This window comes from Candoia aspera, chromosome 1, assembly GCF_035149785.1.
Source record: "Candoia aspera isolate rCanAsp1 chromosome 1, rCanAsp1.hap2, whole genome shotgun sequence".
Classification (NCBI taxonomy): domain Eukaryota; kingdom Metazoa; phylum Chordata; class Lepidosauria; order Squamata; family Boidae; genus Candoia; species Candoia aspera.
The window spans coordinates 188,982,071-188,998,685 of NC_086153.1; the positions used below are offsets into that span (position 1 = coordinate 188,982,071).

The 16,615-nt window shown below is 37.1% G+C and overlaps 1 protein-coding gene across 1 annotated transcript in view; it reads left to right on the forward strand.

Moving 5' to 3' along the window:
* TTN (titin) overlaps positions 1 to 16,615 on the forward strand; it is a 286,118-nt gene that overhangs the window by 156,091 nt on the left and 113,412 nt on the right. The window contains exons 171-189 of the mRNA XM_063305418.1: positions 64 to 138; positions 1,331 to 1,405; positions 1,667 to 1,750; positions 1,955 to 2,038; positions 2,489 to 2,572; positions 3,572 to 3,640; positions 3,860 to 3,943; positions 4,344 to 4,427; positions 4,967 to 5,041; positions 5,147 to 5,215; positions 6,666 to 6,749; positions 7,131 to 9,134; positions 12,401 to 12,478; positions 12,946 to 13,047; positions 14,446 to 14,514; positions 15,166 to 15,264; positions 15,711 to 15,797; positions 16,220 to 16,267; positions 16,412 to 16,492. Of these exons, the coding sequence (XP_063161488.1) occupies positions 64 to 138; positions 1,331 to 1,405; positions 1,667 to 1,750; positions 1,955 to 2,038; positions 2,489 to 2,572; positions 3,572 to 3,640; positions 3,860 to 3,943; positions 4,344 to 4,427; positions 4,967 to 5,041; positions 5,147 to 5,215; positions 6,666 to 6,749; positions 7,131 to 9,134; positions 12,401 to 12,478; positions 12,946 to 13,047; positions 14,446 to 14,514; positions 15,166 to 15,264; positions 15,711 to 15,797; positions 16,220 to 16,267; positions 16,412 to 16,492 (3,435 nt within the window). The remainder of the gene's footprint in view (positions 1 to 63; positions 139 to 1,330; positions 1,406 to 1,666; positions 1,751 to 1,954; positions 2,039 to 2,488; positions 2,573 to 3,571; positions 3,641 to 3,859; positions 3,944 to 4,343; positions 4,428 to 4,966; positions 5,042 to 5,146; positions 5,216 to 6,665; positions 6,750 to 7,130; positions 9,135 to 12,400; positions 12,479 to 12,945; positions 13,048 to 14,445; positions 14,515 to 15,165; positions 15,265 to 15,710; positions 15,798 to 16,219; positions 16,268 to 16,411; positions 16,493 to 16,615) is intronic.

Consider the following 16,615-nt stretch of genomic DNA (forward strand, 5'->3'; position numbering starts at 1 on the left):
TTCCTTTTCATCTACGTTTTAACATACTGAAATATAACAGAAAACAATACTATTTCTTTAAAGTGCCTGAAGTGCCCAAGAAAGCAGTCCCAGAAGAGGAAGTACCAGCTGCTGTTCCAGAAGCACCTCCAGCCAAAGGTACATCTTATTAAAGATTACACAGGTGGAGGATCAGAATCAGAGTATCTGTTTTCTTTACAAACATGCATTGTTACTTTTTATTTTATAGATGATTGTTTCTGAGCCCTGTTACTGGCATATAAAAACAGAATGTTCTTCCTCTTCACTTGTCTCTCAAAACCGATGATATTTGAGCTAATGGTGTTTGCTTGTTCAGAATTTATAGCACTACTTGAATATAACTTTTTCTAAGGATGTGCACAATAAATAAATTAAGTTTATATATGAATGAATATTGTACATAGAAGAGGCTGGCATAATTAAGGCTGCAATCCTGTAGATGCTCACCTAGGAAGAAGCTCCACTGAAGTCGGTGGGATTTTCTTTTGAATAGGCATTTACAAGATTACATTACATAATCTTATGCATAATAATATAAAGGCTATAAAGTATAAATAATATAAAGGCTATAAAGAAATGTCTGTTATTACACTGCCTGACAATGGAATAAGATGACATTCAGCCCCAGTTGATTCACCCTAGGGAGAATCTGATTGATTGTATTTTAAGATTCCTTGTTGAGATTCTTGTCAAGAGCCATGAGACTGAGGTTGCATGGATATTATATTAATAAATATATAAACAAATTGATGCATCACAGTTGAGATAATTGTCTCTCCAGTTACTTCCCAACAATGGGAAGAAGCGTTTAAAATATATGTCAGATAATATCCAGCACACAAATGGGAAATTTAGATAATATGTCACGCGGTACTTATGCTTATTTTATTAGATGTGCATCCCCCTGTGTTCAATGAGAACTTAAACTTAGTTTAAGTGAGCAAAGGCTGAAGCCTTAACCATGGCAATGCCATGGTGGACTGACTCCATAATGCGTATGCTTAGTACTGCAGTCATCGCTTGATTATATTGTGTATTATCCTTTCACTTTCATTTCTAAAACGTTCTTTGCAAAGCCCACGTGTGGGGACTTTCTCCTCCTCTGCAGCTCCCAGAAAACTGTCAAAATTTGTTCTGTAAGCTTTGAAAACCTTCTTGGAGGCTGTGGAGTGAAGCAGGAATCAGCTCCTTCTGCTTCTGTCAGTGGAAACTGCTTCTGTTATTGAAAGTGTACTGTTAGCTCTAGCCCTGTGTGTATGCCACAGTTTATGCACAAGAGTAATAACAACCCACACCCTTTCTTCAATAGTGCCTGAAGTACCAAAGAAACCCATTCCAGTAGAAAAACCTGTGCCTAAAAAACCAGAGGCCCCACCAGCTAAAGGTACATACAGTTTGTAAACTCAGCAAACACACTTACCATGGATCTTCCGTTACTGTGCACTTTACTATTTGCCCTTACATTTCTGCTGTACTTTTAATCATGTTAAATGTACCTTGTATGTTGTAACTTCATTCTGTTAAAACTAGGCATGACTGTTGATGGATTGTATACTACTGATCATTTTTAGTGACAGGGTTGAGCATGTGAGAGCTTTTTTAAATGTTTGGGATGCATAACACTGACATCAGCTAATATTTTTAGTGCCCGAGGTACCAAAGAAACCTGTTCCAAAAGAAAAGGTTCCAGTTGCTGAGCCAAAGGAACCAGAAGCTCCACCTGCTAAAGGTATGTGTTATTATTAAGAAAAGATAATAAGTAATACTACACATTTTAAAGCAAAATATTTCAGGTTAATACGGAAATAGGTTTGTCTAAAAATCAGGAACATAAATAATGGGCAGGTGGCTTTATTTTAGTTATTTTTTGGCACCTGCATTCTTCTAGTCATTTCCAAAGTACTTGTACTAAAAGTATATTAATATTTTGAAGTGCCTGAAGTGCCAAAGAAAGTTGTCCCTGAAAAGAAAGTACCAACTAAGGTGCCTAAGAAGCCAGAAGTTCCACCCACCAAAGGTATGAATTGTTAATAATTGTTGATAATTATTAATAGTAGTTCATGTTTGATACTATTTTCTTGAGGGAGAATGGGCAGGCTTGGGTGTTATTTTTAGGAATCTGTTACAAGCCATGACGGCGCCATCTTTGTCATAGCATCATGGTGCAAATGATGGAAATTATGTAATTTCCCTTATCATGACGTGATATATACAGTCTGTCAATCAGGTCATTTACACAGTGTCACTTGTCTTCCCTTGGCCTATTTGGTAGACATCCATAATTCTATTTTGTACTGTTGATCTGTAAAGAAAAAAAAAGCTTCACTTCTGTCAATTATGTCCCTGTCTTCCTGGTTCTCTCCTGTGAGTCCCTATCTATGAGCATTTCTATTTAATCTTTGTAAGATTAACATCTCCTCCAGATCTTTAAAATTCAAAGCATTAAAATGCCTTCTTATCTTTAAAGTTCCTGAGGTTCCTAAGGAAGTGGTCCCTGAAGAGGAAGTCCAGGTTCCTGAGATCAAAAAGCCAGAGCCACCTCCTGCCAAAGGTATGGATCTTCCAGTATTTTTTATTTTCTTGGGCCCAGAAGTATTATTCTAAATAAAAGTGATACCAGAGATTCGTGCATTGTTTTGCTGCATGAATTAAATTACATTAAAAGACTCTAAAAAATAAAATAAAATCAGAGATGGCATGGAGCCTGGTGAGCACAATAAAGTGATGTTTGTGGGCACCACTTGAGTTAGGATTTGTGGAGTCATGCTGCCCAGCAGGGATGGTGTTTTGTTTTGACAGGATGTGGTTCCTTCTTCAGCACAGTCCTCTTTTAAAGTTTGATTTCTTACTGTTTTCTACCCTTTGTAGGCTTCCCAGAGTGTTTGATGCATGGGCAGCCTTAGAAATTCACTGAATAAATAAATATAATAGAACATAGAATCATAGAATCGTAGGGTTGGAAGGAACCTTGGTGGTCTTCTAGTCCAACTCCCCATATCCTTCCATGAGTAAATTCTGTCTTCCTTTAAAAATCAAACATAACATTCATTACACTTCTTTTTACCTGACTTCATATGTATGAATAAAATAGCCTCTTCTGCCTTACCTCAAATACTAGTCTAAGATGACTGCATATACAGTACTGGAAATGTATAACTGGTTTATTATATTTACACATATAGTGGTTTTCCCTTTTCTAATGTCCTTGCACATTTAAATAACTGAGATCCTTCTTTTCAAAACTGAGAGTAATATCTTTGAAGTTCCAGAGGTACCAGAGAAAGTCATCCCAGAAGAAAAAGTACCCATGAGAAAGCCAGAACCTCCTGCCCCCAGTAGTATTTCAGTGTCGTGGCTTCCCGAGATTTCTTGTTATTTTATCACCACCACATTCAAAATGTTCAGGGGCAATTCAGTTCTTATTCTGCGGATCGGTTATCAGGGATTCAGCATCATTTCATGTTTTTGTCTAAACCTTTAAAGCACTTTTTTTCTCGAGGTGGTGTTTCTCTCTTCTACATTAATTAATTCTGCCCATTGTATTTCAAAGTGCCAGAGGTTCCCAAGAAAGTTGTTCCAGAAAAGAAACCAGCTGAACCAGAAGCTCCACCTGCTGAAGGTATATGTTATTTTAAGGAAATAATTACCAATAATATTATATATATATTTTAAAGCGAACTCTTTCACAGTTTAATAGTGCATGAATATAATATGGAAATATAGTTGCCTAAAAATCAGGAACATGAAAATTGGGCAGGTGGGGTTTTTTTTTTTGGCACCTGCATTCTTTTAGTCATTTCCAAAGTACTTGTACTAAAAATATATTAATATTTTGAAGTGCCTGAAGTGCCAAAGAAAGTTGTCCCTGAAAAGAAAGTACCAGCTAAGGTGCCTAAGAAGCCAGAAGCTCCACCCACCAAAGGTAAGAATTGTTGATAATTATTAATAGTAGTTAATGTTTGATACTATTTTCTTGAGGGAGAATGGGCAGGCTTGGGTGTTACCGTGTGTGTGTTTATAGGAATCCATTACAAGCCATAATTTTTGTCATAGCATCATGGTGCAAATGACAGAAATTACGTAATGATATCACCCTGTTCTCCCTTGCCCGATCCAGAGGATATGCATATTTCTTTGTGTTTTGTACTGTTGATCTATAAAGAAAAAAAAAACTACACTTCTGTAAATTATATTAGTCTCATCCTGGTTCTCTCCCGTGAGTCCATGTTATAAACATTTGTATTTAATTAATTTTTGTATGATTAACATCTCCTCCAGATTTTTAAAATTCAAAGTACTGAAATGCCTGCTTATCTTTAAAGTTCCTGAGGTTCCTAAGGAAGTGGTCCCTGAAGAGGAAATCCAGGTCCCTGAGATCAAAAAGCCAGAGCCGCCTCCTGCCAAAGGTACAGATTGGGACTTGGACCATCATACAGGAAGGCAGGCCAGGAATTTCTGGCCAAGGGGCTTATTTCGAAATTTGAAGTCCTATTCAGAGCACTCCCCTAGAATGGCTTCCATGGGCCAGAGGACTGGCTGATGCAAACTGTGGATTCCAGAAGGCAAAGGGAGTCCTAAGCATTCATATACTAAAATATAAATTGAAGAAGTTGCTCCCCATCACTCTCCCTCATTCTCTCCTCCCTCCCAAAATACTCTTTCAAATCCCAACGTACCTTTCTTTAAAGACAAAATGTACAGCTGGGCACGCTGTTCAAACAAAGCACTGTGCCAAAGCCATTCCTCTCCCAGCATCTTTATTTTTCAGGAATATATGGACAACCCCTGTAGGGCCTGGAAAAATTGCTCTAAATAAAAAAATGATGCTAGAGGTTCATGTTTTGCTTTACAGCATGACAGCTTCCACTGTTAATTTTGCTTCCATAAGCTTTTTTTGCAGATTTAAGAAATGAACTCAACTGAAAATAATATTCTATCTTTAAAGTTCCAGAAGTGCCAAAGAAAGTCATCCCAGAAGAAAAAGTTCCTGTGAAAAAGCCAGAACCTCCAGCCCCCAAAGGTACATGTTAGTATATCAGACAAAAAAAAAAGTGACTTGAGTATTTAGTGACTTTGTTTGCATTCAAAACAAAACTAAATTAATACTAACTACCATATTTTAAAGTGCCAGAAGTTCCCAAGAAAGTTGCTCCAGAAAAGAAACCAGCTGAACCAGAGGCTCCGCCTACTAAAGGTACTTGCCACCATTATTCTACATACAGTGTATGGCATTCATTCTTTCCTCTTCCAATGAATGTGAGCAATAGTTGTATAAACTGGCAGTAGTAGCTAAGATCTGTAGAAAGAAAGAATATATGGACATTATGAAAATTATGAAAATTCAGAGGGATATGTAATAGGGGAACTTCTTCATTCTTTGTTCATGTGAACATCAAGCCTTCATAGAACAGAATGACTAAGAAAAGAGGTATCAGTTGAACCAACTGGTAAACTTCATAGCTCTAGCTGTATAGACTGGAAAGAAAATATGAAAGAATGCATACTAGTGTGAAAGGCCAAGTATAAGAACAGAGAGAAATAGGATTTGTATTGCTTGTGCTGGAAGAGTACAAGAGAAACTGATATTTGTATGATGTCTTCAACAGTGTCACAGTTTTTGTCTTTGGTGTCCATTGTTTCATTGTTTCAAATCTTTTATATCTTTGATACTGCAAATTCAAAACTAATTATTATCTTTTAAGTGCCTGAAGTGCCCAAAAAAATTCTCCCAGAAGAAAAAGTACATAAGAAACCAGTTAGTCATGGAATGAATCATTTTAAAAAATGCTTATCTTTAGGAAAAAATGCCAGTTGTGTGGAGGGATACTTCAAGTACTTAAATACAAGATTGGCAGCCTTTTATTTACTTTAATAAAATGCCATGTAAATAATGCTGGCTTGAGGCCTGTGGCCTGAATAGAACTCTTAGGCAGTACTTGTGCCCTTCTAGGGAACATACCCAAACTTTAGAAATCATACGTTGTACAAAATCATTATGTATTCCCATAAATGACTATATAGCTATGTATGTGAAGACAGCCTAAACCCATGAAGGGCAACTGCATTATAAATATATAAAAGCAAAGAAAGTCTATAGTATTTGGGATGCATAGTGAAAACAATAGGCTGCTGTAAACTTTGAGCAATATGACATATATAATGTTTTATATCTTCATGATGTGTGTTTCCTTGTTGGTTGGTGTTTTATACATTGTACTGGAATCAATAATAGTTAAAAAATCCAAACAAATATTCCTTGAGTACCTGAGATACTCAAGTAAGTAGTGCCAGAAGAGGACATTCCTAAACTCAAAAATAAAGACTCTTGTTTGTAAAGAGTAATACCTTGTCTTATCATCATTAAGAAAAAAAACGTATTTTTCATATTCTTTGATTGTTGATTAATCTTTGGCTATACTTTTCAGGATATGTTTCTATTGTGTGCTCACTGTGCCTTCTTACAGGATATGTAGATAGCAGTTTTGATCTTCATACCTCAACTGGGAGTCCAAATAAATCATTATTGATGTTTGGTAGATCACATTGAGAGTAGAAGCATGTAGAAGTTACTTATATCAGTGCTTCAAGTTTTGGCATTTTTCTTTCTGATATGTTTCATTGGTCCTTAATTAATATCTTTCAAGTGCCTGAAGTGCTCAAAAAGGAGATTGTAGAAGAAAAAGAGCCAACTCCTGTGCTTAAAAAACCAGAACCTCCACCTGTTAAAGGTACATCTCACCATTAACGAAGTTATAAATAATTGTTTATGAGTCAGGTAGCTAACTACTTCCTGTCCTGTTGATGCCTTGTTGCTGAAGACTCATTTGTAAAGAGTGCTGTTCGCATAGTAACGTTATGTTAGTTGTGTGCATCTTCATCAGGAGTGTTCTCTGTAAACCTTAACGCGGGATGCACAATGGCTGATTTCGTTATGCTTTTTTACTGTGTTTTATTGTTTTTGTATCTACTCTTTCTCTTACTCTTTCTTTTCATCATCGTATCAGCTAACTATCTTTAACAATTCTTCAAGAATGCTAACATCTTTTAAACTTCCAGAATATGTCAGAAATGCTTGCTAATAAAAAAAGTAATTCTTGTTTTATCTAAAGAACCGGAGCATTTTGTAGTAACAGAGGAGCCAGAACCAGCTGCTGTGATTGAAGAACCAGAAACTATTATTCATGTGGAAGAAACTGAAGTCACTGTTGTGCTTGAAGAACCTAAACCTGCTATCGTGCCTAAGAAACCAAAGCCTGCCATAGTGCCTAAGAAAGCAGAACCTGCTACTGTGCCTAAGAAACCAAAAGCTGTGCCTAAGAAACCTGAACCTCCACCGGCTAAAGAGGCTTTGCCTTATGAAGAAGAACGGGTAATCCATACTGTTATTGGGCACAGAGAAGAGAAATTTGTGGCTGTTCACCAAGATGTAGAAGCCATTGCTGCATTAGAAGAACCTGAGCATGTTGCTGTGTTTGAAGTAACAGAGCCTGAAGAATATATTCTGGAAGTACGAGAGGCCATTATTTTGCATGAAGAACCTGAACCTGTTGCTGAACCTGAAGAACCAGGCATTGTACCAGTTGCTGTGCCTAAGAAACCAGAACCAGCTGTGCCTAAGAAACCAGAACCAGCTGCGCCTAAAAAACCAGCTGTGGCAGTGCCCAAAAAGCCCAAAGTTACTCCTGTGCCTAAAAAACCTGAACCTGTAGAAGTACCTAAGAAACCAATACTCAAGATTAAAAAACCAGAGCGTCCACCAGATATCTTGGAACATGAAGAAGAAGAAGAAGAAAAAGAAATACAAACGTTCATTGCACATAGAGAAGAAAAACGTGTGCCTGTGTACAAAGATGAGGTTGAGGCTATCACTCCATTTGAAGAACCTGAACGGACTTCAGCTTTTGAATTAACAGAGCCTGAAGAATATGTTCTTGAAGAACCAGAGGCCGTTGTTTCACCTGAAGAACCTGAACCTGCTTTTGTTCCTGAAGAACCCGAAGTCACTGCCATTCCTGAAGAACCTGAGGTTGCTCCTGTTCCTGAAGAACCTGAGGTTGTTCCTGTTCCGGAAGAACCTCCTGCAGTACCTAAAAAACCTACTGTGGTTCCTAAAAAACCAAAAGTCATTCCTCTTCCTGAAGAACCTGCTCCAGCCATTATACCGAAAAAGCCAAAGCCAGTTGCCGTGCCCAAAAAACCAGAACCAGCGGTGCCCAAAAAACCAGAACCGGAGGCTTTGTTTAAGAAGCCCAAACTTGCTCCCGTGCCTAAAAAGGTAGAACCATCTAAGAAACCAGAACCTGAGTTTAAAAAACCAGAAGTTCCACCAGAAATGTTGGATTATGAAGAAGAACGCGAGGTACAAACGTTCATTGGATATAAAGAACGGAGACACGTGCCTGTTTACCAAGACATAGAGGCCATCACTGCATTTGAAGAACCTGAAAGTGCTTCAGCTTTTGAAGTAACGGAGCCTGAAGTGTATGTCCTTGAAGTACCAGAGGAAGTTGTTTCTCCCGAGGAGCCGGAAGCCGTTGTTGTCCCTGAAGAACCTGAGGTTGTTCCTGTTCCAGAAGAACCTCCTGCAGTACCTAAAAAACCTACTGTGGTTCCTAAAAAACCAAAAGTCATTCCTCCTCCTGAAGAACCTGCTCCAGCCATTATACCGAAAAAGCCAAAGCCAGTTGCTGTGCCCAAAAAACCAGAACCAGCGGTGCCCAAAAAACCAGAACCGGAGGCTTTGTTTAAGAAGCCCAAACTTGCTCCCGTGCCTAAAAAGGTAGAACCATCTAAGAAACCAGAACCTGAGTTTAAAAAACCAGAAGTTCCACCAGAAACGTTGGATTATGAAGAAGAACGCGAGGTACAAACGTTCATTGGATATAAAGAACGGAGACACGTGCCTGTTTACCAAGACATAGAGGCCATCACTGCATTTGAAGAACCTGAAAGTGCTTCAGCTTTTGAAGTAACGGAGCCTGAAGTGTATGTCCTTGAAGTACCAGAGGAAGTTGTTTCTCCCGAGGAGCCGGAAGCCGTTGTTGTCCCTGAAGAACCTGAAATCACTACAGTTCCTGAAGAACCTGAAAAACCCGAAAGCCTGCCAGTTAAAGGTACACCGTGTAATGTTTTTTACAGCAAAAAGAGAATGTCTCTTCTATAAATCACAATTTTGACAATTATTGTAAAAACATTCTATTCAGAAAATCAAAAACAATTTTAGGTCAAGTTACTGTAGATTGTATGCAAATATTTGTTGTGCATGTCTGCCATGCATGTCTGGGGATGAATGGAAGAAAAACAATAAGGCGAAAGTATTATTTTGATTCTGGAAAGGATTTTCCATATATTTTCAAAAATAGAAAGTATGTCAAAGTATTAGTAAATCAAACGCATTAAGTCTATGTAAGTTATTAATACCATGCAAAGCGTTTTCAAATCTGAACCTTTTTTAACTTAAAACTCTGTATAGTGAGGGCGAAATAGTTGTTCCATATTCTAAGAGGGCTGCTTTGATCATTTTAAACTTGTACCAGATCTATTTTGAGCTTGGAATAACAGCCCATTTTGAATGGAAAGCACCTTTTTTTTTTTACTTGTTTTGAGTGTGAAGTTGATTATTTTGAATTCAAAATATATTTATTGAATGGTTGTATGGATAGAAGCAGAGTCATGAAAAATTATGCATTTGCAGTTGGATGAGTTAGCATGTAAGCCCATATACAACTACTCAGACGTAAATTCAGTCAACCTTACTCTCAGGTAAGGTGTGTATAGGAATACAGCCGTAATGTCTGTTATGTCTGTGGATTTATGTTTCTCTTTTCTTAACAAATTAACTAATATCTTTAAAGTGCCTGAGTTACCCACGAAAGCAGTTCCAGAACAGAAAGTACCAGCTAAAAAACTCAAGCCACCTCCAGCTAAAGGTACATGTTGATAATGATAAATGTACCTAAACAAGACAGATCTTTTGTTTCTAACGTTCCTTAAAACGTTGTCTTCTGTAATGTCGCTTCTGACATCCGTAGATTTCGTCTGAGGAGTGTGTGTCCGTATGTCATGTTTCCACATACGTCTGTATCATCAGTCTTGTTTTTGAGAAGTCTTTATCTGTTCTTCTTCATAGTTGGTCTTGTTTATGTTTATATTCTCAAAGTAAAAAGAAACCTATTATCTTGAAAGTACCTCAAGAGTCCACCAAAAGAAGAGAAAAGAAAATGCCAGTTTTTCACTTTAAAAACTCTTTGTCGTCCACTGAGAAGCTACCTTTTCTATGTTATAACTGTATTTTCTTTGTGTTCGTTCTGGTGTTGGATTTGTAAATTGTATGTCCATTAGTTGCATGATGAATGTAACCCAGCATTGGGGGAGAGACTATGGTGGAATACATTTTCATGTGGGCAGATGTCTCTGCTGGTGAAGTAGAGCTTTCAGTTCCCGTCCTCCACTCCAAAGCCTCTGCATGCCTTCAGAATAAGCCCCCTCAGGGCAAAACATTTATTTACTACATTTGCATCCCACTGTAATCTAACTAAGGACTCTCAGTGGTTAAAAATGTTAAAAAGTAGTCATAATTTAAACTATTTGTGATGTTTTAAGTGGACGGTATAATAATCCACAAAAGTAAAACACATTAAAATCTCTTGAAGTGCCTGAGGTGCCTAAGAAGGCAGTGCTGGAAGAAAAAGTGCCTGTCGCTGTGCCTAAAGAGCCCGAACGTCCGCCAGCAGAAGGTACACGTCCCCATCGATGCCGTGTGCCTGTGTATATATGTGCATAGTGTGTGTAGGTAGACAGTGCATTTGTGCTTTCTTTAGGAACTATTTGGTTAGAGAGAGTTATACCTTTTGCACCGCTTCAGATTCAAAGGCAAAAGGATGCTTCACAGCATATGGAGGGGCTCCAGAGGCCCTCCCTAGAACTCCTGAAAGTAGCTGCATCTTTTCCTGGGAAGGTGAGGCTGCAGTTGATCCCCCTTTGGTTTAAGAGTTGCAGGCAGCTGCTCCAAGCAGCCTCCTGTGTGCTCCAAAGCACCTGTTTGCCTTCAGATCCAAAGCACTTGCACGTGCGTCTTTGTCTTAACGTTTACATTGTGTTAACTGTTGTATTTTGAGTCCTGATGTTCTAAGTACCCCGTATAATATTTATCAAAGTAAAACATACTAAAATCTTTTGAAGTGCCTGAAGTGCCTAAGAAGGCAGTGCCAGAAGAAAAAGTGCCTGTCGCTGTGTCTAAAGAGCCAGAACAACCACCAGTGGAAGGTAGATGTCCTCACTGAAGCCATTTTTTCCACATTTTTCTTTCTGCTTCATTTGTCCTGATGTTTTATGCTGTCCTGTATAGATGTGTATATGTATCGGGTGTGTGTGTGTGTGTGTGTGTGTGGTGCAGATAGTGTACTCTTGCTTTCTTGATGAAATAGTCCTAGCCAAAGAGAGAGAGGCTGCCCAGCACTTCTGATTCAAGGCCAAAAAGGTGCTTCAGAGTACTCAGGAGCACTCATGGAAACTTCTCTGACATTCCTTAAAGCAACGGCCTCTTTCTCCAGGATGGCATGGTGATCTCAGGAAGAGCCATGTTGATTTAAAGAGTTGCAGACAGATGTGACATGCATGCTCCACAGCACCTTTTTGGCCTACAAATCCCAAACCCTGTTCTGCAGCTGTGTGGTAAATGTTATATTGTTTGCAACCATTAAAAGGCCATGTTTCAATACTTATTCTGTAATGCAGAAAAAGCTAAGCATTTTAAGTCACATTAAGTTCTATATACAACTTAATCAACTATTTGCATATGCAAAGGCAAGTTATATAGGTCTGGAGTCCAAACGGATTTCCTGCCAACACACTAGCTTAGGTAAAGCTTCCTTCAAGATGAGCTCAGCACCTGCCTGGTGATTTCATATATCCACAAAGTTTTTAAAACTGGGCCTGATTTACCATTATCTTCTTCTAGGAGTTTCTGTTGACTTCCCAATCTAGCCTATCCCCCTGGGATTTCCTGGTAGTCAGTTACCCAAGTACTAAGGAGGTCTAACCATGATTAGCTTTTCAAGATTAGCCAAGGTAACCTAGGTACTGCCACCAGCTTGTGGTGAAAGGCGAAAGGTCCCCTGTGCAAGCACCAAATCATGTCCGACCCTTTGGGGGGATTCCACTTTCACGGCCTTTTTTTGGCAGACTATAGCTGCATGGTTTGCCATTGCCTTCCCCAGTCGTCATCAGCTTACATATTTGGAAATCTACGCTGTATCATTGCTATGGTGTGTGTCCATGAATGAATAGGCCGAAGTCCAAGCAGTGTGGTGTTTTAATTGTCTGTGCCATTCAGTCTTTGGAAAGAAGATCTTACACTAGTTATCAATATTCTTTAAAGAGCCAGAAATTATTGAGGAAATTGAAGCTGAGGAACCAGTTCCCATTCCAGAAGAAGAAGAGATAATTCCAGCAAAAGGTATACGTCTCATAGGATGAGTAATGCCTCTTTCTTCTGCATGTCCATCTCCATCTTATAGGAATTATATCTGTTCATTTGGTGTTGTATACGTTATTTTTATTTCTGTGTGTATATACTGTTGTTTGTATTTGTGGTATCTTAATTTCTGTGGAACATTCACATTGTTTTTTGGCTATGAAAACAATTATTAATAGGATTTAGAGGAATAATCTTAAAGGTTTGTTAGTATTGTTTGGGAATTGGTGTTATGGTGTTCGTCATATCAGATATTTTAATCTGAATTATTTTATATTATAGTTTAGATATAATATATTACTATAGTATATTATAGCATATGAACTTGCTTTATTGAACTTTTACTAATGGTATCCATAGAAGGACTTTCTGTGATACATTAGACGTTGTCACCTGAGGTGTATAGTATAAGTATGCTGCCCTAAAATCTACCACCGTATCATTTAAAGAACCAGAGCCAGAAAAGAAGATACTCCCAAAACCCAAACCCCGTGTTCCTATCTCTGTCTCACCAAAAGAAGACATTAAGGATGCAAAGTTTCAGCTTAAAGGTATAAGCAGCAATCTCAAGCAGTTTTTGATCTGATTAAGCCCCAGCTATTATAACCAATGCATATTTGATGCACAGTAACCTTTTCTGAAAGTATGAGATCTTTGGCCTGCCATCCTATATCCAGTTTACTCGGGAATAAGCCCCACTGCACTCACTAGGACTTATCTCTCTGTAAACAAGTATAGGATCGCACCATGAATACATTAATGAATTATTAACCGAATGTTTTCTGAATAGTTTTTATTCTGACATTGCTATTTGCTAATGATTGATTTACTAAAATTACCCAATATTGCCTTATTCTGTGAGGACTTTTTAGTAGTATGGAAAGCTAGAAAGCTACCTATCACAAACTACTGTTGAAATTCTAAAATTTGGTAGCATTTCAAAGTCCAAAGCCAGCCAAATGGATCTAAGAATTTTTATAGCTTTGGAAACACATGATAGGAATAATATTTATTCAGAAGTATATATATGTATAGAAGCCAAAGCTGAAGTAATGATAAAAGAAAGCAAATATGGTTTTTCTTTCCTGTACATGAAAATAAACAATAGAATAACAAAAACAAATATATTTAACATTATTTTGCATTTTTATTTAATATTCTGACTGAAAATAAGAATCTGAGTTTTCCTTCTCAAGAATTTTCCTTGCTTTACTTATATTTTCACCATGGAGATTCTTATGGGCAACTAAATTATATACTGTAGCTTGAGAAGTAAGGAGAATGCTCTGTGTATAAAAACTATTGAGATTTCAGCAGAAACACTTGTCTTTGCTGATAGGCATGCAAAGGAAATAATAAATCGCATGATCTACTAATCTAAGCACTTCAAGCTATACACATGTCCAAAAGGTTCTTCCCCTTCCCATGCAGATGCTGTGAGATAGGTATGTTCGCTGCCTTATAAAAATAATAAAGGTGGGATAGCAAATAAATAAAATAAATAAATAATGCATGCTTTTTCCTTTTTTCTTAACATTCTTGTACTTTTCTGTCAAGTTTTCTTTCCATGTGTGTCTTTATGTGGTCTCCTCATTTCACTTAGATTTCATTCAAGCATGCTTTCATTTCTGACTGAATCTTCTGTAAGTTGTTGCTTATGACAGTAAAGCTATCACAAAAAAACATTATAAAAAAGAACACAGAACTTGTCTTTTTGTTACAAATGTTGTTGCTGACATTTTAATAAAAAGAAATCTCTGAGAAAAGTACTTAGAAACACAAGACTGACAGAATTAGAAATCTAGTGGCTTTTCTGTATTTGATGTAGCAACATATACATTATCTCCTAAACTTTAGTATTTTTTTCTTTTAATACATCAAATACTGGTATAATGTATTGATAGTTATCACTGAGGGTGAGCTTATTCTGAATTTGATATCATTTCAAGCACGGAAACCACGGAAAGAGATTCCTGAGCCTGCTCCTCCACCTAAGGAAGAAGTTGTTCTGAAAAGAGGTATAGTTATTGGTCTTTATTATTTTTAAACAAATTAATAGACATCACGGACCATCATACTCCGAAATCATTGCTACCTAACAATATATGATGAAATCAAACTATAACCAGACATTACCTTACTTGTGCAACCCATCCCACCACATTCATGTTTTTTGAGGAGCTCCCAGAGAATTGTGTCGAGCAGGTAGCTCATCTGCTGGTCCAAAGAAAACCTTGTTCCCATGTTTCTTACTGTCTAGAACTGCTAAAGTTCTGCTAGAAATTCCAGATTTTCAGAAGTTTTGATCATCATAGTATTTGCAACATAAAACGACCTAGTATCATTCTTGCTCCTAGATGCATTTTTTTAAATTAAAAAAAATGTATTTCATTTCATCCTCCCTCAAAAGAAATACCTTCATGGGAATCAGTGATAAATGTTCATACCATGCAATTTTAATTTGGTGATTAGTTTATCAACTTGATCCTTGTTGTCCAAATGCAAAATGTGTAACTTGAATCAAAGAATTCAATATGCTGTATAGTTTCACTATTGGACCCTTTATATTTCTTCTATTTGTCTACATATTTTAAATGGAATTTTTTTCAAGAAAATTGTTTGGCAGCTCATCCAAATGATTTTGAAAGAAAATGCTTTCTCTTTTAAAGTCACCAAAGCTGTTAAGAAGCCTGAGGAAGAAGAGGCTAAACCAGAGAAAGAGCCTAAAGTTGAACCCAAGCCTGTTGAAAAAATTAAGAAGCCTGAAGGTACAAACAAAAAAGAAGATAGCTATAATATTATCCATTAACAGACTCAGCTTAAGCCCCCACTTTCAGCACGTGAACCACAATATAGGAACCACATTTTCAATCCATTATGTCTATACTATGAAAACTAAAAAGATATCGAACTCAACCATTTCCAAATGTTTTGGACATAATGTGTAATGTAATCGCTTTATCTCTTCTTACTCTTTTATACATTTATTCCTTCTGAGTCTTGAAAGAAATCAAATAGAAGGGCTATGATTAATTTATAAAACTCTTCTTTTGTCTTTTATTTTATGTTTTTCCCATCTTTGGCATACTTAGTAGCCTTGACAAACTTTTATATTTAAAAAAAAATGAAGCTACCTTTGTGTTTTTCATGACAAATAATATATTGGGGAGTCATAATGTTTACATTCAGCTTCCAAATAAAACTTTTTTTTAAGTGCCAGAGATTGAAAAGAAGAAAATTGAGATTCCACCAATCAAGAAAAAAGAAGAAAAAGAAAAGCCAGTGCCTGAACCAGCCAAAGGTATACATACTGGTATTGCTATTTTCTTTGCTGCTACCAACTAAAATTGGAGATGATCTTGAACGTTAGTTTGCAAGATGAAGGAATCTTTCATTTCAGGCAGCCATAAATGCTACTATCTTTATGCTTTTCTAACTACTCTCTCATTCTGCTATACCCAGTCATTATCATCATCATCATCATCATCATCATTTTTTCTTCTTCTTCTCCTCCTCCTCCTTCTCCTTCTCCATTATGATGCTTTTATTTGACTCTGCATGGCTCAAACCAGCTATGTTTGCAGGTGTGCAGATTATGAAAGTGAAATGGGAGTGATTGTCTTCTGCTGTTGTGTCTGTCTCTCTTAACGTTTTTATCCTGGTTTATTTTCAGTACTTTATCGCAATGGTTCATTAATCAACTCATTATTTTTGTGTTTGAAGTTCCAGAACCTAAACCAGCAACAATTCCTGAACCAAAGCCTGCTGTAGGTAAGACATTTTAAACGAGTTGTTAGCCAATTTTTCTTTAGTAATCGAAGTGTTACTATAATACATGTACATGTACCAAGGATTGAAATTTTCATTTCATTTTCAGCATTTCATTTTCAAAATGCCGCTTAATTCTTTCCACAGCAGTAAAATCTCCTAGGCCAGTTGCAGAACCAGCACCTGAAGCTGCTCCTTTGACAACTCCGGTGGTTGGGAAGAAAGCTGGTATGAATTCTGGCTGTCTAATACATTCATTCATTTGCATTACTGCTCTACCCAATGTTATTTGCATGTGTAATAACACAAATTATTGTGCATACGTTTTATTTGTTTTATTTATTTATTTAA